Source organism: Tetrao urogallus (assembly GCF_951394365.1).
Source record: "Tetrao urogallus genome assembly, chromosome: Z".
In the NCBI taxonomy this organism is placed as follows: Eukaryota; Metazoa; Chordata; class Aves; order Galliformes; family Phasianidae; genus Tetrao; species Tetrao urogallus.
This window is the reverse complement of record NC_136816.1, coordinates 56,266,655-56,287,293: the sequence shown is the minus strand read 5'-3', so window position 1 is coordinate 56,287,293 and position 20,639 is coordinate 56,266,655. Positions and strand designations below refer to the sequence as shown.

The 20,639-nt window shown below is 38.5% G+C and overlaps 2 protein-coding genes across 2 annotated transcripts in view; one reads left to right on the top strand and one right to left on the bottom strand.

The window, feature by feature from the left end:
- The window catches only part of ERCC8 (ERCC excision repair 8, CSA ubiquitin ligase complex subunit), a gene marked incomplete at both ends in the record, with an annotated part of 32,558 nt that extends 31,008 nt beyond the window's left edge, over window positions 1-1,550 (bottom strand). Inside the window, one exon of the mRNA XM_079548836.1 lies at window positions 1,474-1,550. Coding sequence (XP_079404962.1) covers window positions 1,474-1,550 — 77 coding nt within the window. The remainder of the gene's footprint in view (window positions 1-1,473) is intronic.
- A 232-nt stretch (window positions 1,551-1,782) lies between these two features.
- The window catches only part of NDUFAF2 (NADH:ubiquinone oxidoreductase complex assembly factor 2), a gene marked incomplete at both ends in the record, with an annotated part of 61,199 nt that continues 42,342 nt past the window's right edge, over window positions 1,783-20,639 (top strand). Inside the window, one exon of the mRNA XM_079548287.1 lies at window positions 1,783-1,909. Within this exon, the coding sequence (XP_079404413.1) occupies window positions 1,783-1,909 (127 nt within the window). The remainder of the gene's footprint in view (window positions 1,910-20,639) is intronic.

Sequence of the window (20,639 nt, the reverse complement as noted above, 5' to 3'; positions counted from 1 at the left end):
CTATTTTCTTTTACTACTACTTTGTGTGTTTACTACTTCGTGTGCTACACTTTCTTCAGTACAAAGAAAAAAACCTACACTATCCACATGGTGGAGCTTCCAATAGTTTCCTGATCTTGTGATCAGAAAACATTCTAATATCTCGGAATGCTTTTTGTGGGAAACTTGAACTGTTAGAGGCAGAGTGATCAACAGTATGCACAGAATGCTCCAAGCTAATTCAAAATATGTAGAATAGAATAGAATTATGTGAGAATTTTGATATCCACAAAATACTTAAAATTTCTGAGCTCAAGACTGAAGCAATACCTCGCTTTAATTAAATGTTTTGGAACTACATTTCAAGTCATGTGCCTTAAATCTATTGAAGATGATGTGTGATTTCTATTAATTCAAAACGAAAATGCAGAGAAGGCAAAAATGTTAGGTATGCGGTTTTTTCAGCAACATAAACTGTGCCTATTTTGCTTCTTTCTCAACATTGAATGCTACACAGAAGCTGAAGGGGCACAAAGTACCTATTATGATACAGCACAAACCAGAAATGAGCTTTCTGAATTAGGGCAATTCCACCAATTACAACTATAAATTGCATACTTTATTATTGATAGTCTGTTTAAATTATAGATTCTTTTTATATGCAGTCACAAAATTCCAACTGAAGGCAAATACACAAGTAAACACACGGCAACCTTTGTGTGTGGATTCAAAACAAATCCTTCCAGCTGCAGATGCTGTGAGCAACTGCACAGAGACTGGCTTTACCGCATTTATCTTGAAGAACAGCTGCAAAACAGACTCTTTACTAATGACCAAATATCATCACATTACTGTCTTTGACAGTTGTATTAATAAGCCCCTCTCTTCAGTCACCATTTTCCAGAAAAGCTTTTACAAACCTAACAACAGTCCTGCATCCAACTCTTTTGTCAGCAGCCAACAGGTGTGCTTATGGGAAAAACGGGGTCGAGCTGATGAGTGAGCCCAAGCACCACCTAGGTCTGGCCTTTTGGTGAAACACAGCACAGTCAAACATCAGTAGAAAGAGCCTCTGAGCGCGGTGAGGCAGAACCGAGTGGCACTGCGCAGCGCCTTATCGTCGTCAGTATCCAACTCAGTCACACACCACTCATCCGCCTGCCCCGGGGCAATTCCCAACTTCCAACACAAATCCTATCAAACCCTTCCCGGATAAGTACCGGCGCGTACAGGACGGCCCCTGCCGGGCATGGCGCCAGGTCACGCTGGAGGACTGCCGCCCGCTCCGCCCCACCTCGCCCCGCTCCCGGTGCAGGCGGTGGGGTAGAGCCCGGCCCTCGGCTCGCGCAGAGGAGAGAAGAGGACGGCCCCGGGCCCCGGGCCCCGGGCTCAGGTCGGGCCCAGGGCTCAGGTCAGTCCCCGAGCGTGAAGTAGCCGCTGCGGGCCCGCCCCACGCAGGCCAGCCTCAGCCTCTTTCCCCGCAGGCCTCTCTACCTGCGTGTGGACTCAGCCCGGCGCAGCCGCGAGGGATCGTCGAGCCCGGCCTGACGAGCCGAAATAAACCCCAACATGGTAGGACGGCGCCGCCGCTCGGCACCGCTCCGCCATCTTGGGCCTATGCTGGCCGGGATTGGCTGGAGGTAGGAAGGCTTCCGCCAATTGCAAGCGGTGTTGCTGGCATGCCCGCCGGCGAGCGGGAGGAGCTGACGGAGTAGGATCACGTGATTGGCGCCGCGGGGGCGGAGCTGCCCGTGGACGGGGGTCGCGCGTGGCGGCGGCGGTGTGCGCGTGCTCGTTTCAGGGATGGGCCGCGCCTGGCGGGCGCTGCGGGCCCTGCGCCTGCGGCTCCTGGGGCCAGAGAAGGAGCTGGTGGGCACCGACCAGTTCGGCAACAAGTACTACCGCGTGCCTCAGCACCAGACCGGCGCAGGTACGCACGGGGTCTCCTCTCGGGTTGCCTCGCCGGGACCCGGATCGAGCGCTGCGGCGCAGCCCACGACAGCGCGAGCGGTGCGGCGTTCGGGGCGGGACTGCAGGGAACGCCGCCCCGCGCTGTGCGCACCGCCCCGGGCAGCGCAGGGCAGAGTGACGCCTTCGGCCCTCGGCCCGGGTTGCGGAGCGGTTGTGAGGGGCGGCGGGCGGCTGCGGGCCGTGACTTGGTTTGAAGAACGCCGAGTTTCGGTTTGAGGAACCTCGGTGTGCTTGCACCGTGTCCTCACATCGCGCTGCGCGGGCGCTGCACGGCTCCGCGTCATTTAACCAAAGAGGCGTGTCTAAGGGTCTTGAGTGCACGTGCTGCAGTGCTTACAACCATCACGCCTCTTCCTGTACAGCCTTTCTTACCCACTTGCTGTACTAGGTGTGTTTTACGTGGCTGCTCCCCATGCAGACCTGTGCCCCGTGGTGTGGTGGATCAGAAGCATGAGGTGTGAGGCTGCAGTCCTAAAGGTCGGTGTCCTTCCTGAAGTGCAAGGGCAGGCACACATCTCCCCTTCTGACACAAATAACGTTTCCTGCAGTTCTGCATCTTGTCAGTTCTCTGGTTGGTTTTGTTGCACGCTTTTTGAAGGACTGGCAGTGATATTGAACACGTCTGCTGGACTGGCATCTGGAAGAGTGATAGGAGTATGTCCTTGTTGGCTGTGTGTGAATCCTCCTGGTTACAATGACAGTGGGACAATTCCAAGCTTTCTCTGCTTTTCTTTCATCTTTTGGACTTCCCTCTTGCAGCTTATGGTGACTTTGAGAGGTATACAAAAGGATTATAAGGAAAACGATCTGTATTCTGGACAAATTTGTATTCCTGTTCAGTGGACTTCATAGAATGGAGTTCACAAACAGAAAACTTTTCTTACTCAGATAATCTTCATCTGTTAGGCTGAGTGGAAAAGAGAGTCGAAACAGAAACCACAAGAGTTGGAGGAGTAAATACACTGCAACGGTTTATGCTTGCTTATCAGTCAAAGCATAGATACCTGGCATTCCAATATAGTGATAGCTGAAATCCAGTAAATTTCAGATTTAATGAGATGTGGGGAAGAAATATTTCAGACGATGACAGTGCCAAGTAATGAACAAATACCCTTAAAGAGGTTCATGGTTTCAGACACAGATAAATAGCTCCATTGTATGGTCGAACCTTCTTGCTTACGGAAAGGAGTAGAACCTACAACCAGATTCTTTGTTTATGATCCTGAAATTACTGTCAGCCTTATTTACTGATCAGAGGGACCTGCTTTACTGGAAATACTGGCAGTTTTTTCTAGATTTTGAACTTTTGCAAGTGGGTGTATCACCTTGAGAGCTCTCTTCTGAAGCTTTAAGGTTAATCTCTGTATTCAGAACTTTATTGTAATTGCAGTAGCAGTAAGAGAGTAGGAGGATAGGACATAGTTATTGGACTTCACAGGAGCATAGGAGAAGTTTTTAAATTTACTGAAGAATTGCAGTGGTTCTAAGAATAGGTCATACCTGGTATCCTTTGAGTTTCTGACTTTTTTTCTTAAAATAGAAATAATGAGCATAATTCTTGAGAGATTAAATTGAGCAGTAAGGGCTGGCCCTTATAAACTCGGTGATTCCAAGTCTGGCTAAAGCTGGTGAAATCTGGATTTTATATATCTTTTAAAGACTCTTGGACATTGTGTTTATAGTTTATTGTGCTGAATTATTGTTGTTATTTCTGAATTTTCCTCTGTCTTTGTACTGCACCTGACTAAATAAGCTCTTAAAACCATGCAAAACAAACAGCTGCTGCTTTTTCTCAAGACCCAGACCTGGGGCTTGCCTTTTTTTTCAGACTGGCAGAGGGATTCTAGCTTCAGCTGGGGGCAAGAAAAGAGTATGCAAACAGCATTTTGTGTCTTCATGTGTTTTAAGCAAAAGCTGTCTGCCAGCTTTCTTTTGGTCTGTGCTGATCTTTGATGGATGTTAGAATAAAATTGCATGGAGCTTGTGATGCAAATGATTGATGCCCTGTGCCTTTCAGTTGTTCTTTTCCTTATTCAGTCCTGGTTCTACAGCTCCCTTGAATGCTGGGGCCTTGTCTAAATTAGTAAGGAGCCAAACAGGCAGATCTGTGTGGTCAATTTTGAGTTTTCCTCAAGTTTTTCAACATGTGATTCAGAGTTAACTTACTACATTCTGTCTGCTTCTCAGAACTAAATGTCTGTAGTATGCGTAGTTTGAAGTTTGCAAGTGGAGGGGGAGAGGAGAGGGAAGAAGTATAAAATAATGCACATTTGGCCACCATACTGTCTTGGCATCCAGTATCTTGTTAGGTTTTGAAATGTTTCAAAAGTGAGGATTCCATCTTTAAAATAAACCAACAGCAAAACAAACCAACCAACAAACAGAAAAACCGTAACCAAACCAACAGCAACAATTTGTACACACAACCTATTTTGAGATCCAAATTGACATGTGATAAGTGGAGTTAACTACCTTGAATCAAATCACACTGTTGGTGTAGTCTCAGAAGTATCCTAGATCTGGTATGTCTCAGTCAAAATTAGAATGTAGTCAGCTTACATGGAGACAGCCTCTACTGGTTTCCAGTCAAATGTCTTGCACTTCTAATTTTGACGGTATTTGAATTCTTATATTATTATATTATTTTTAGCAACTTGAATGTATTTGTGGTTTGGGGAATCGCTGTGGTTTTCAGACTTCAGTGGCATGCAAAGGTTCTGATTTTAGCAGCTATTTGCATTATTTTGCAAAGGTCTGAAAATAATGGCAAAAACATGTGCCTGAAGAGGGTTTCTTAGTTCTCCTGAGTGAACAGAGAAACACTTGACAATTGGAATGGAAAGTAAGGAAGATGTAAGACTGAGCAGTTCTGAGGCTGCTTGTATTAATTCCTGTGAAGGAGACAAGTGTCAAAAATTCCTAAACTGGAAGAATGAGGAGTTAGTAGATTCAGTAGGAGAAGGCAATGCAAGAAATAGAAAAGAAGATGAGAGAAAATTATGAGCTTCAGTACAGGGGAGAGACTCTGAAGGACTCCAAAGGAATGATTCTGCCCACAGAAGTAGAAAATAATTAGTGAGATTTAGAGTAGCTAGTTTTCTCAAAGTATGGAAATTCAGATGCAGCAGAACTGAAGGCACGTTGTGTGATATTTATCAGAGAAGAAAATCATCTTCAGAGAAAAGTCAAACCATCAACATTTGAATAAAGTAGGGTCACTTGTAGAAAAAGTGACTATTTAATAACATTATGCAAATGTTTTGGTTTTGCTTTTTTTTCTTTTCCCTACAGGATTAGTTGTAAGTGATGAAAATGGTTAAATATTACAGCTGCTATTTGCTTGTTATGAGACAAACATTCAGCATAGTTCATTAAATCTAAGATAACTCTTCAGTCGTCAGTTGGATGTGATAGAAGATGGGTGTGGACAGATGGGCAGTGGATTAATGGCTCATTTCAGTATCACAGACAAGCATTTTTCTAAACAGCTCAGATTTATCAATGTAGTTTTTCTTGCTGTATATCTTGCTACAAGTCACTGAATGCTTTAGGTCAGTTTTGTACTTTTTATCTTTTCTAAAGACTTTTTCAGACAACTTACATTTAAACTTTTCTTTTTCTTAATTTGTACTGTCGTTAGTTAAAAAGACTCGTTTGAAATGAGCAATCCGTGCAGTACTGGCATGTGGGAGTTAGAAGAGTCATTTAACAACAAGAGATGAGTTTAAAAGCTTAAAGCATTTCCCTGTATGAAACAACCGACCAAGGTTAGACTCGGCTTGGAGTTGCAGCTTACCAGAAGTAGCAGGAAGACATGAAATATTCCGTGTCTAAGTCTGTATGTGTTACATAAACTTTGCATTAAGGGACATGTGTTGCCTGAGCCTGTGATATGATCTGAGCTTTAAGATAGAAGCTGGTATGTAAGACTTGTTTCTCGGTATTCTTGTCAGTACTGTGAGGCAGAAGTGGCAAATTTCTGTGGGAAACCTTTTCATGTGGAATACTTGCTTACATTCACATAAAAGATCTTTATCTGGGATATAGTTTATTATGAAAAGCCAGAAATGTGCAAATAAGGGAGAATCTGTTTAAGAAGATTGTAATTACTCAATTACGGGAACTGTGTAGCTTGCCTTGACTTTGATAGAAACGTATACATTTTTTTAGTGAATAAAAAATGTAATTCCATTGGGATTGGAGGAATTCTGATTGATCTATTTTATATAGTCTGTTACCTTCCTGTGCATCGGAAGTGTAGAGCAGAATTTCTACTATCTTTCAAAATTTGCTGTAAAATACCATAATATCTGAAATATGATTTGCTGAAGACTAGATTGAAGCATTCTTGTAATGCTTTATGGAAGGAAAACATCTCCTCTCTGAAGCTTATCTTCTGAGGTTAAAGCTAACACTTTCCATTTGACAATTAACTTTCTTGCTAACAAAAATGAAACCCAAGGAAGAAGCAGAAACAGATCCTGATGGTATGAAACATGTATAAAGTGATTATAAAGCATTGTAGATCACTATACAGATTATTGGTGCTTATTAAGAAAATAAGTTCAAACTGGACTTTTTAAGCATTGGTGGATAGCTTTTATACATGTTTTAATTAGAGACATCTATTTTCAGGTAAAAAAACTCAGCATTCGAATTTGGATTAATGACTTTGTTACCAAATGTTGAGAGAATTAATTATTTAGAATATTAAAATGAAAGCACTGAGAAGGTGTTTTCTCCTCTGGGAGCTTTTATGGTGTAACATCCAGAAATAGCTGACAGGTTCAGTTTGTCCAGATGGTGGCAACATAGTTTCAGAAACAACTCCTAATCACCACTCATGAAATAGAGCTTTCCTTTGAGACTATCTAAGTGAAGCTGAGCTCTAAAATAACTGTATGTGTATGTGTACAGAAATTAAACTTGCATTGAAGACTACCAGCTTTAAGGAGAGTAATTCTGGAGTGACAAAATAGCTTTTCAGTATGTCTGGTATGTTATGTAGCAAAGCAGTTACACTGCAAAGAGCTTACTGCAGATTATAAAAACATTAATATTTGAAGAACAGTGTTCGGGTGCAGTGATATGTTTTTTTCCTTCAGCTGCGAGCAGTGAGTTGACAACACGCATGGTATGTTCAGCTCACCAACTTTAAAACCACAAAGAGCAAGAAGTGATAATATGTGTGTGCAGTAACTTGCTTGTTGATCTTTGGTGTGTACACTGATACTGATATACAAAGATACTGACCATGCTAATTTTACCTGCCAGCATTAAGCTTTGCACACTGCACATTTGTTACTTTTAATTATTCAGACTTTGATTTTGAGAGCCTGTATTCACTCATGCTCTGTGTCTGTTACTTTTGCCTGGTCTTGGTTTCTTTCTTTTCTATTTATTTATTTATTTTAATGTCTGGTGGCCAAAAACAAGAAATGAACACAAAGGAAGTTCAAATATATTTCTACTAACTTTTTCTGTTTCTTTTTGTACATGTAAAGATGTTTTCAATAACTGGTACAATCTGAGATGGTTTTAATCACGTTGACTTAAATAGCAGCCACCTGCAGGATTGTAAACAACAGCCCTTTTGGTAACTGCGAAGAACATGTTTCAGTGCAGTCATTTTGATGGCTGTTGCAAATGTATTTGTCTAGGTGTATCTTTTCTAAGTGTTAAAATAACTGTAGGGTACTTGTGCTGACTTGCTTGCGCTTTCTTTTCCTAACCATATGATTAAAAGCAGTATGAGTCACCAATACATTATTCCATTGTAGCTTAGTACGGGTGAGCCTGTTGTGAGTCCAAAGTGGCAGGAAAAAGCATCTGTCTGATGGCTTTTGTTCCTTTCCTTTGAAACCGTTAGCAGCCCTGCCCACATTTCATCCTTGGAACTTAATCACTGCAGAAATATGAATGTGTAGTAAACATGATCTGTATGGAGGTCTAGGGTTTGGAATTATATTAGTAAGCTGCAGAACAAGTGTAATGTACAGCAGAGATTTGAAATGTATCTAGCTACTATAGGAAATGTTTTACTAGCATCTCTGTTTAAGAAATTTCTACTCAATTGTATGAGTTTGAGTAATCAAGATTATAATTATCGTCCAAATGCTTTGTTAATTTTGATTGTCTCATCAAAATTTTTGATGCCCACTCTTTCTGGTAGTTTATTTGGTATATTCTTTTTTGGTAGATAGCTGTTTATTAGTGTAAGTAAGATTAGGAGAAACATTAAAACACTTAAAAAGTAAATAGGCTATAGTATTATTTTTAAAAAGTAGTAGGTATAATAAAAAGGGGCAAAAACTAGAACAAGAGTGCAGTTGAGGAGCTGCAGTAAAGGGGAAGTGAAATAAAAGGAGCTGAGGAAGGCTGGCGTACTACTCTGTGGGCCACTGCAACCTTCTTAGTTTCTTCTGAAGAATGGCAAAGGTGGTAAGGAGTTAGGTTTGATTTCTGCTTTGTGAAATAAGCTTTTTGTGTTTGTTTTTTTTTTTGTGCGTGTGTGCGGACTTTTAAAGTACCAAATTAGATTAGGAATTGGACAGGAATAGGATTGAGTGGCAAAATCTGTGGCTTATGTAGAACTGTGTTCAAACAAATGTGTCGAGCAGCAAGGTATTAAAGAGATACCTTTTTTGCTCATTTGAACAAATGTTAAGAATTTTTTTTTTAAGAAACAAGGTATTGGGAAGGTACAGCTTACAGGAGCAGTGTGTGTGTGGGGAAAGCAACACAATTTAGAAAATACTTTAAACTTCAAATGAGCTAATATTCTAGAAGATTTAGAAAACAAAAAAAGTTTGTCCTGGTGTTAATAATGTCAGATTGTGGAACTATGAGTATTTCAGTTACAGTAATAAGACCTTTTTAAGTGGAAGTAACACATATCTCTCTATTTGTAGTTAGTTAGGAAATATTAGTTAGAGAACAAAGGCTTGATTAGAGCCAACCCCCCATGTGTTATCTCTTTTACTGCATCAGATTTAAAAAAAACAAAACAAAACAAAACAAAAAACAACAGCAACAACAACAACAAAAACCAACTTGGGACATTTTTTCTCAAATACATGGGTTCTTTTTAAGTCCTTGACAAAGCTTCTGCTGTCTTGCAAAACTTTACTGTTCTTTTCAGCATTCTTGTGAGATAGTTACTGAAAGAGAGGTTCTGTATGTATTTAATTTAATACATGTGGCATGTATTGGGGTTTAAATTATAAACACAAATTATAAATAGTTGATTTGAGCAATATAATAGAAATGCTGAATTCTGAAATTTCCAAAGATAAATGTAGTGGTTTTGTGAGAAACTAGTTACCTATACTAATAAAAAAGAATTAAAAATCCATGTTTATTTCCATGGTACAGTAAATCTCCAAACAGAGCTAGCAGAAAAAAAAGTATTTGTCAAATAAAACCGAACTGGAATGGTCCTTCATGGGGCTGCTCATGCCTGCCTTTTTATCCTGTCTTCTCCCACTCTTGCTGCAGATGCTTGTGCAGGCTCATACTGGGTCCTTCTTTTGTCTAACCAGACACTTCCTTTTGGGAGGAGGAGTAGTCACCTGCTGTGGACGATGGCACAGGCTGTACAGTACCTCAGCGTAAGGGAGCAAAAAACAGCAAGTGTGAGAATGAGACGGGTTTGCTACTTTGAGTAGCAGTTCTAGCTCAAATGCTAGCTGAACTGCTTGCTAGTCCACATGCACTTTGGATAATTATAATAATTCTAAAGAATAAGGGCTGCACTGTTCATTTTTGCCTATCTGTGAAAGTGGAGATTTGCAAGGTACTCATTTTTTTTTCTTTGCTCATATTTGTAAAAGCATTGAGAATGGCTATCTTACTTCACAAAGCCAAATTCTGATTTGACCCTTTTGTGATGATTACGAAGGAGTCAAAGCAGTAGTTCTAGAAATAAGTTGTGGTTATTGTCTCATCTCTCTGAGATAATGTTTTAAAAATTCAGTGTAGTGTCAGTTCTGTGTCTAGGTAAGAATTACTTCAGATGAAATATAAATACCTGTTTTTGTTATTAAAATATATTGGGTATTGTAATGTGGATATTTCATCATTTAAAAAAAGAACGTTTCATTCCTGATTTGAGAAACGCGAATACAGGACCAACAGCAATTTATTTTATTAAACAAATCATGATATTACTTCAGTGTCATGTACTGTGATTTCCTAGATTGTTCTTGCAGTAGTTAATTGGGAATGTGATAGTTTATGAAATCAGCTGTTTTTGTGAAATTTCTGTCGCGTCTGGTAAAAGACACATCCTGTAAGCAGTTTCTGAGCCGAAGCTGGAAAATGGACACTTTCTGATTTTGAGTCTGACCCAGGTATGTAGTAGTATTGTATAAATTCCAGAAAATTGGAGCCAGGATCTCTAGTGAACCTGAAGATGATGAAGTGGGATTGGCTCAGCTATTTGCATTATAGCTTCCTACAGCTGAAAGGGAGAGATCTTGTTCGTTCCTTACCCTGTGTCCCTCAAGCTAGCTGTGGCACTTGCAAGCTGAGCTATTTTAACTCATTGGCTTTTTTAGGATTAGATGTGAGATTCTGATTTTTGTTTCATATTAGAACAAAATGTAGATTGGTAGGAAGATATGGTATGATTTGTTGGAGTCACAGATTTTTGGCATATATTAAACGTATGGAAGAAGTTATTTTAAACATCCCAGCAAGAGAGAAGATTGCCAATCTGAAGATTTTAAGAGGTTCTGTAATGTCAGTGGAACCTCTACTAATACTCTACTTCCTTCCCCTCAGGCGTACTGTAAGTCTGCGTGGTCTGTGCTCTGTGCAGTGATAAGGTAATGCTTCTGAGAAGCTCCTCTTGGATGGCTCCCAGACAGGGCTTTCTTGAGTTGTGGAAGGAGGCTCAGTCTGTTTCGAGATCAAATTGACTTCTAGATTTTTTGGAACCATAGCATTTCAGGGTGTGACTGACTGTGCTCTAAAGGAGGAATATAGGCATCTGTCAGTTATGAGTAGTTGTCTGGTTTCTGTTGTTCCAAGGTGCAACAGCACAATCCATTACTCCTACCTAGTCTGTGTCCTGGCTATTATGTATTTAGCATTTTGCTTTATCATCGTACCAGGTGGTGAGCAGGCAGCTTAAATAAGGAAGAAGCATAGGTCACAGATGCATCTTGTAGCCAGTCACATCTACTCTACAGGAAGGGAAAGAGCTTCACCAGCAACATGTCCTGAACTCCCTCCTGAGTGATGGCTCTGCATTTGGCTGTCTGGCCAAGTTTGTCTCTAAGCTTTGTTGAGTGTATGTGCAAATACGTGGTAAGCTATTGTTTGAAGAATAGTTATCAGAATGTCTTGTAGTAATGCATTTGAAAATTGTTAAAATATGTAATGTATGTATGATATTAATATCGTGTGATCTTTAGAAGAGTTTACAAAAACTCTGGATTGAATTTTGTCACGTGGTTTCATAGCTGTTAATATTACTAGTTTACACAGAAATCATCTTATTGCAACCAGTATACTTTTGGGGGAGGGATGGGGAAGGAACAACACTGCATATTGTACTACTTGAGGGAAAATGCAGATATCTAAGATACTGTCCTAAAGATACTTCTGAAGAATGATCTAGGTTCTGTCTGGAGGCCCACTGCATGGAAAATCAAAGTGCAGTGAATTGTGTACCATATCACAAAGATCGTTTGGAGCCTACAATTGCACTTAACCGAATTTACTTTCCACCTTGCACCACTCTGATAACGGGAAGAATTAATCAAACGGTGGTGAATAGAAACTATTAGTGACTTATGTTTTTTCCTTGGTTGAGTTTATCAGTCTGTTCAGATGGAAAAACTGTTATTCTGAATGCTTTTTTTCTTCTCAAAACATTTAAAAAAATCATACGCAACTTGAAAAAGTTAACTGGAATTGCTCTGGCTTAAAAGTTTGGAATGTTAAAATGTTTAAGTATGTGTTAATCGACCATTTCAGTCTCTTCTTTCAAACACTCATACTTGCTTTGCAGCTGGAATACATTCAGTAGTCTCTGGCTTGTAGGAAATTTTTACAGCTTGCTTGCTTATCTTTAAACATGTTACAGAAATGCTTTCACAAAGCTACATTACGTCTGATAGTTGAAATAAAGCAGCTGTTGATTAAAATCATGTTCTGGCCTCTTTGGTGCTGAAAGGGATTGTGTTCCCTTCCTCGTTTGTTCTTGGATCATTGTAGAAGCATTATCCTTGGTGAAAAGAGTTAGAGAAAGAAATCTTTCTGTAGTGGTAAGGGATGGCATAACTTGAAGTACTAACGCAGCTTACTAAAGGTATTTGGGGAATTAATTGTAATTGAATCATGTGAACTAGAAGAAATTAAATTCATTATTATAATTGGAGCACAGTGGAATCCAAAGGCAATTCTGTGCGATGCTTTGTTCTGTGTTGATCTATACAGTACAAATTCAAGCCCTCTTTCTAGTTGGGTGTGGAAAGGAAATAATTCTTGCTTTCTTTACTTTGAAATGCTTTTGTTATTCCTCAATTGGAGGGCAAGACCTGAAAGAAGGCATAGCTTCACAGACTGGTTTCCTGGCTGCGTAGGCAGAATAGATTTACTGAAGTGTTTAGAGAAAATACTGTTAGGCATTACATAATGCTAAAATTACAGTTGCCAGGTCATTTGTTCTGTATTGATCAGGTGTGGATTTATACAGGCTGCTAGGTGGATTATAGACATCTGTGCTGTTACACTGATATTGCTCCATGCAATGCAGATGGAGCGATGATTTCTGCTCATTGTTTCTGCCAGCCCTGTGATGGTACCTGTATATCTTCCTTGGAATATTAATGGTACTGGAAATCTCAAATATTTTTTTTCTTCCTTACTGTGTTTTCATAATCTGCAGAGAGCTTTTTTTGTTTCTCATTCCACCAAATACTAAGTGCAAGACAAAGTGCTGGGTTCTGCACTTTAGTCACAACTCCAGGCAATGCTGCAGGCTTGGAGTTACGTATTTCTGATAGCAGCTGTTGGAAAAATTCCAGCAGATCCTGTTTAGTTGGCACTGGTGCTCTCTAGCTCATCTTGCTGTTCAGAATGCTGACGCAGCAGAAAAAACTGGAAGTCAATGAAGGTCACAAGAGAGAGAAATGTAACCATACCAAGAAAGATCTGTGATTTTTCTGTTTGCTTGTTTTGAGTGCAGTATTGTTGACATATTTTAGAATGTGTCATGGAAGACTAATTGTACATTGGAAATAGGTAACAGAAGATAAAGACTTGGATCAGGTTTTCTTTTGTAATGGTTTTAGTTAAAAATAAGCATTTTAGAGAGCATGAAAAGTACTTTTCAATGGTAGCTTAAATGTTGGGCAGTGATAGGTATTTAGGGTTCAGTCCATTTATAACTGCCATTTAAAGCAGTCTAATCAGAGAGGAAAAGAACAGAACTGTACTTGCAGTAGAGATTATGGAGAGCCTTAACCCTGCAGAGATGTTCCTACCCATCCCCAAAGAAGGAACTATTATTTTTTCTCACATTATTCTACTGTGCATTCATGCCTGTTGTTTTTTAAACATTCAATTGTAAGTTCAAAAATTCAATTGTAAGTAAATTTCATAAAGATATAATGGGATATAATAATATCAGTTTAGTCTCTGCAAAATTGATTTCATTGTTTTGGGAATGGCATATCTGTTTCTTGAATGGGAGTAGCTCTCATTTTAATCTGAAGTGTCAGTCTAGTTATAAAATGAGAATTTCCATCTGTTTGATTATCATATAAAATATTTTTATCTCTGAAAAACATTATAATGTCTAAAATTGACAGCATGATCTGTTGACTTTCTTGCTTGTTTCCTTGCACGCTTCCTGGCATCTCTTGGTACAGTTCTGATTGAAAAGAAATAATTCTATATTATAATTTGGGACAGGTTGTTGTTGTTTTTCCATATTTTTTTCAACCATGCAGTAACTCTCTCAGTAAGTAAAGTTATGATGTGTATGCAGTATTCAGTAGACTTTCTCCTTCCTTCCTCCTCGCACTCTCCGAGTGTGAAGAGTATAGAAACATCTCTATTAGTGATAATTCACAAGTAGCAGTGGCATTTTATCCTTTTACAAATAATCTGCTCATTTGTACATGCATACTGCTGAATAGTTTTATATACTCCTTACTTCAAGATAGCTTCCCAAGAAACTTCCAGCAGCATTCATTCTGCCGTGCTGAAGAAGCTCACAGATGATGGAAGTTACATTTGTATGAATTAAGAAAACTTTCTATTCTAAGGCCAGAGCTTGTGACTTACTGAATACTGCTTTATTTGTTAGCCTTGATTCTGCATACAAAATGTTAGAATGTTAGAAAATGTGAGAGACTGCAAAATATTTTAAATGCAGAAACAGCTCCTAAGAAATTGTTTTTGTTTTTTTCATATGAGAAACGTTAGAGCTCTAACAAACAGTGTACATCTGGCAGACAACAAAATAGTTTCCTGCATATCAGTATTGGGAGGTATTTGGATAGTACACCTAAAAGATGTTTGATGGTGCTAAAAAGTTGAATGGAGAAAATAATTATGAGACAGACTAAGTAAGTACAAACATAGAGACCTCTCAGTAATGAGGAATGATAACACATTGCATTCAGAATAGGAATAAAAACTTTTAAGTTATGACTAAATAAGCCTATCAGCAGTTGACAGTAGGATGACCAAAAGTTTCAAAGGTGTGTGTTACTTTCAAAAAGACCTGTAGATGGTGCCTAATGCTTCAGAAGCTTTCAGATGCTGTTTTAGAATTTAGAAAAAATGTGTACTCCAGAAAAGTGATTGAAGGGGAACAGCCACACTGACTTATACATTTGGAAACAATGTCTTAGTGGAGAGAACTAGAATACAGTTAAGGCATACTATCGACAAATATTAGCATTTACTATAAAAGTTTACTACCTGAAAGGAGGTTGTAGTGAGGTGGAGGTCAGCCTCTGCTCCTGCTTAACTAGTGATGGGATGAGAGGGAATGGTCTCAACTTGCACCAGGGGAGGTTCAGGTTGGATGCTGGGAAAAATTTAATCTCCAGAAGAGTGGTTGGGTGCTAGAACAGGCTGCCTGAAGAGGCGGTTGAGTTACTGTCCTTGAAGGCATTAAAGAAACACACAGACGTGGTACGAAGGAAGACAGGTCAGTGGTGGTGAGTGGGCGGATGGACTGGATGATCTTAGAAATCTTTTCCTAACTTGGTGATTCTGTGATTCAAAGTTACCTCAAAAGAAGTGAGGGAAGGAAAGGATTCTACTTGCATACGGTGAGATGTTGTTTGTTCTTGATTCTGACAGTGACAGAGTCATTTGCTGGCTTCATATTTGTATCCCTATTGAAAATGTGCCTATATTTTAAAATTGTTACCTTGTGTTAAGCATTTAAGCTTGAGTATTTTCATCTATGTCTATATTACTAGGTTATTTAACTCGTTTAATTGTAATCATATAATCATGGAATGTCTTGGGTTGGAATGGACCTTAAAGATTGCCTATTTCCAACCCCTCAGTGTATGAAAGCATTTTATTTAGCCTGCGATGGTGTTGATTTTTAGGAACGTTGTGTGATATTCCAGAATTGCATGTATGAAATGTATCTGTGTACTACATTCTGAATTATGTAAGATAAAACTAAATTTAAGCTGAGTGATCAAAAAATGGCAAATCACGATGGATAAACATGCTTAGAATGGATTCCTGGTGCCTGTGCTTTGTAAATATTGTAGTAAGTACTGTTGGTGGTGTTTCTGTAGATACTTTGTCAAATATACACAGATTTTGTTATACCTCCTGTTCTTTCTGGCAACCTCCTTAGATAAATGTAATGAAATAGTGCAATATTCCAGAAACTGTTAGAATGAAAGCTATTATAATTCAGTAATTGCATTCAGTAATTGTCATTTTTACTATCTGCTCTACGAGACAGAATCTGTAACTCAAGTGCTGAGACCTGTGACTGAACATCTGCTTCACTATGCCAAATGACTGGCATTAAAGAAGAAATTAAGGTGTGCTTTTGTCTTACTGGTAACACTAATAAATATTTGACTGTGAAATCGAAATAAAATCCGAGCAGTATTTGGTCTTGGATGTTGTGATTCCATGAAGCAAAAAGAGATCTACTGAAATAATATTTAGGGATGTTTTTATTATTTTTTTGTCAAGCTGGTAATGGAATTTGTGTTCTAATAACAAGTTTATGTGGACCAGTTTAATGAGTGTGGTGTAAAAGAAAGCCCAAGTAGTCTCTACTGTGAGTAAGTTGCCCTACTGGTCTGCTCATTTTGCGCCTAACTAGCATGTGGCCCCTTACCAGCTTTCTTACCTTGGGCTAGTTGTTGAAATAAACCTGCTTTTAGACAGAATAGTTCTCTCACTGTTTCATTTGTTGCTGTTGTTTGGTTGTTTGTTTTTTGGTTTTTTTTTTTTTTATTTTATTTGGCTGGTTGGTTGGTTTTTTAAATTCAACAAATCATAGTTATGGTTAAGAAACCATTCACAGAAGTTGTAAGAATCAGCTAGTTTCCTCAGTTTGGAAGTATATTCAAGTCACCAGTCAATCCAGTTCATGTAAGAGAATGTAGTGAAGGTCACCTGACACGTGCAAGAGAAGCTTCACCAAATTAATGCTTCAGATGGAAGAAAGTGCTAAAACCTCGTTAACAGTCTTCAGCAAGGGAATTATTCTGTAGCTGCTCACTTTTAGCTTGTTTTCCTTGTTCTAAAAATAAACTTTAAATTTTGTGTATACAAAAGCAGGTGCCCCATTAAATTCTTGTGTGAACTGAATAACAGGCCTTTGTTTTGGGAGATAGTTCTTTTTGTTGAAACATCTGAAACAAAATCATAGTTTCTAGTGTGGGTGATATACAGTTTAATATTTCCTCCCAGCCGCTGGCCTCAGCACATGCATTCATCCCAGGAGAGGAGAAAAGAAATACAAGGCAGGTAGTGCTTAGCAAATAAATGCATACATTGTTTTTATTAGGGAGTTTCTCACTGGAATGGTATTCCTTTATATGGAAAGGAAATGAGAAGGGTATGTAATAACTGGATTATTTAGTCTGCTTGCAAACTGGCAAAGTAGCATTGCTTTAGATATTTTGTGGTAATGTCTACAGAAGAGAGAAACAGGTGTTCTTTTAAAGCAGAAGAATACTTGGGTTGCTATTTTACAATAGCAGTAAGGTAGGCTGTGTGTGCTTTTTAAACTGCAGTATTGGAATAGGAAATCTTATTTTGTTTTACTGCATTAAAGGAAAACTGTTCAAAATTATGCTAACAGCTTCAGTCTTAGATATTTACTTATGTGTTTTCCTTTTTCCCTCAGCATTTAACGTGAGGATTTAGAAGAATCAACCTTTCGCTGCAAAGTGAATTTTTCCTCCTTGAATATTTGATAATTTTGACACTATGGGAAATTGTGTTAAGTCTCACTGCAGCCAATTTCTGATTTATTTTTTTTATTAATGCAAAATAGTCCAAAATGAAGAAGCCTTTGGAATATACAGAAGGCCTTCCTATTTTATGTTATAACTAAAAGGAATAGAAGAAGAGATTCGATTTTTTTTATATAAAAGGTTTTTCAAACAAGCCATTTTCCATGGGCTAATTAACCCTTTCAGTGACAGTGAGAATGAGGAGAAAAATGACCTGTCTCAAGCTTCTAGGCTCTGTATCTGGGTTAGCTCTGTTTTAGTGCAGCTCAAATTCTAACATGAGAAAATTGCAGAAATTTACAATTCAAAGTATGCTTCATCAGGAAGAAATCCACAGATTGTTTTGACACTCAGTTGGAAATTCAGCATGAAGATGGACGTCCCATGAAATATGCAGCTACTGATAGAATTTTGATTTCCATAAAGGCCATCAACAGTAGCAGCCTGCAGGGGAAGTGAGGGAAAAATGACAAAAATTGTGAGGGTAGCATTTTTTTCCTTAGCCTTAGGGTAGCAAATTACTTGTAATAAGGTCCTACACTCACCGGGATTAAAGAAAAATACAGGCAGCCAGAAGGAAATGATATCTCAGTTTAATTGATTTGAACTAAATATTGATACTAAAATGTACATTTACTATTCTGTATGGCATGTAAATTTCTGCTAAAAATCAAAAGTATCCTTAACTGGAAAAATAAGACTCTTACTGGTAATTACAGAAGGTATCATATAGGTAATTTGATTTTGTAGTAAATTCCCAGAGTTGAGAATGAATGATAACAAAATGTGCAAAAGTAGATCATCTCTCTTAGGGGTGGAAATCTCATCTCTTCACACGCATTTGCTCCATCGCATTCATAGGCACACACACAGATGTATGAGCGGCTATGCAAGACCTGAATTTTGTTTTTGTGTAAGAAGTTCCATTATGTTGGTCATTCAAAAAGGAGGTATGCATTTGCAAAAACAAGTTGAGGTTGTCAAAACAATTATAAGAAAGGATGTCGAGACAAATGTCGTTATATAATTGAACAGATGTATCTTCTGGAAATGAATTTTTGTGTCTTGCTTTCCCTTTGTGTTTCCATTGAAGCAGATGAGTGGGGAAAATTTTTAAATGTTGTAGTACCTCCTTTTTAGTAGAAACACTATCATAATGATCAGCATCTTTGAGAGATTACAACTTCTGCGGTATCCATATTTCAAAATACCTGTGCTTTAAGGGACTGCAGCAAAGAGAATGTTAAAGTATTCATTTCTCATCTCAATGCATTGAGTACTGCACATGTAACTTCCAGTGCAGGGTGAGGCTGCTATACCCACACAATTCTATTCATAAGCCTTTTCCTCGTAGTGATCTGTATCTGCATCATCCTATGCTGCAGTTTCAACATGTCTTGCAAGCTAAGCAGTGTCAACCAAAATAATTCTGAGATCAGTAGACAGGTAGATGTTCCAGAAACTGATAAAGGAGTTTTTTGTAGCTGATACTGTTTCTTTAGCACCAGGACAAATGCAAATCAGGATATAGCCTGGAGAGTCTTTTGCTGCTATGTGACTTATTATGGGAAGGTTGTTTGTGTTTTTTGGTTTTTGGGTTTTTTTGTTGTTGTTTTGTTTTGTTTTGTATTAGTTGTGTTTAAGTACCTTCAATCTGTATTCAGTGCTTACTTCTTGCACACTAAGTTTCACTTGAACATGCTGAAAAACTACTTTTTCACTTGCTTTCCTTAGGAGCTGCGTGGTTTCTCGTTTCATTGCAGAATTGTGCTTTAGTATGATGAAACACAGGTAACATCAGTACAGCTTCTTAGCATGTTGAGACATTTACGAATAAAAGAGTTTGTGTGACATCTCAGTATATAAGCATGAGGATCACGTACCATAGCTTCTTGAATCAGAAAGGAGTGTGCTGGAATTCTAATGAGATTAATTTGATAACTTTGCAGTAATAAGAATCTCTGTGAACGTCATTATTTCTATGAGTTTACATTTTAGGGATTAAGTTAGGAAAGTATAGTAACACAACTGTATTTTTAGTCTTACTTGTGGAAATTAAAATGCAGTTTAGGAACATAGAAATCTTTGAAAAGTACCTGAAAAGTCCTGAACTGTCAAACACTTCTAAAAAGGTTTTTAGAGGCTATGTGAGTATAAAATTTGCATGAGTATAAAGCTCATGGACCTCTGCTGGTTACCCCAAAATTTATTGAGTGAGTGAAACTGGGGAAGTAGAAAAACTGACCAGAGAGGACTGGTGGTCATCTTTTGTGCACGTTTGTTTTGCTGAAATGCCAGGTGACCATGGAGACTCCCAAATTGGAGGAGATGAATTCCTGGGTTGACTCATTTGACTCATTTGGTTTTCAGCTAGTTTTTCCCTATTCCACACCTTTATTTCAGTGTTCCAAGTAGTTCTGAAGGAGAATGAGACGTTGTTGCAATACGTTGTTTTTTGTGAAAGTTTTCTTCTTTCTTCACTGCTTGCACCACTTTTGACCTGACCGAAGTCAGCTAAAATGCTGGGTTTTTTTTCCCCTTCTGTAAGAGTATTATTGGAAAACACATTCAGTAATGAATGTAATGGGGGCAGTCAAGCATAAAGACACAAATTTCTGAAGCAGAGGTTAAAAGGTAGTTAGCAGTATAAAGCAAGAGTTAATTCAAACATATATATTTTTATAAAGCTTTTGAAAGATTCTGTGTTATGAGTCTTAGTCCACTAAGAAATTGTACTTTTTAGGAAGTATTATTTGATCTCATTAAAAAAAAAAAAAGGTACCAAAATGATACTCCTAACCTGAACAACATCAGTAACTAAGCTTCTATAAACATTTATTTTGTTATTTGAAGCATGTGAGAATACCCAAATAATGTTACTTCACCTACTAGATGGGCAGAGAGACATATATGTATTTTTTAACAGAATGATCACATTCAGTGTGTCTCAAGTTGACATTAGTGTTTGCAGATAGAGCCACTTAGATGGTACTCGGGCTGTTACAACAGATTATAGACCACACCACCAAGTTTAGAGCCACATTGGCATGCTTAGATGGAGTCTAACTGTGTCTCATGTCTTAAATGTTAGGAACTCTATTCACATCTAGCTGAGATGCTGCTAAGAGTTGTGTAATTGCTTTGCAGGTGGCAATGAGCAACTGAACCATAGTGGGAGTTTATTTTTTGTGGGATGTTGATGTATCTGCATCTTTGTTT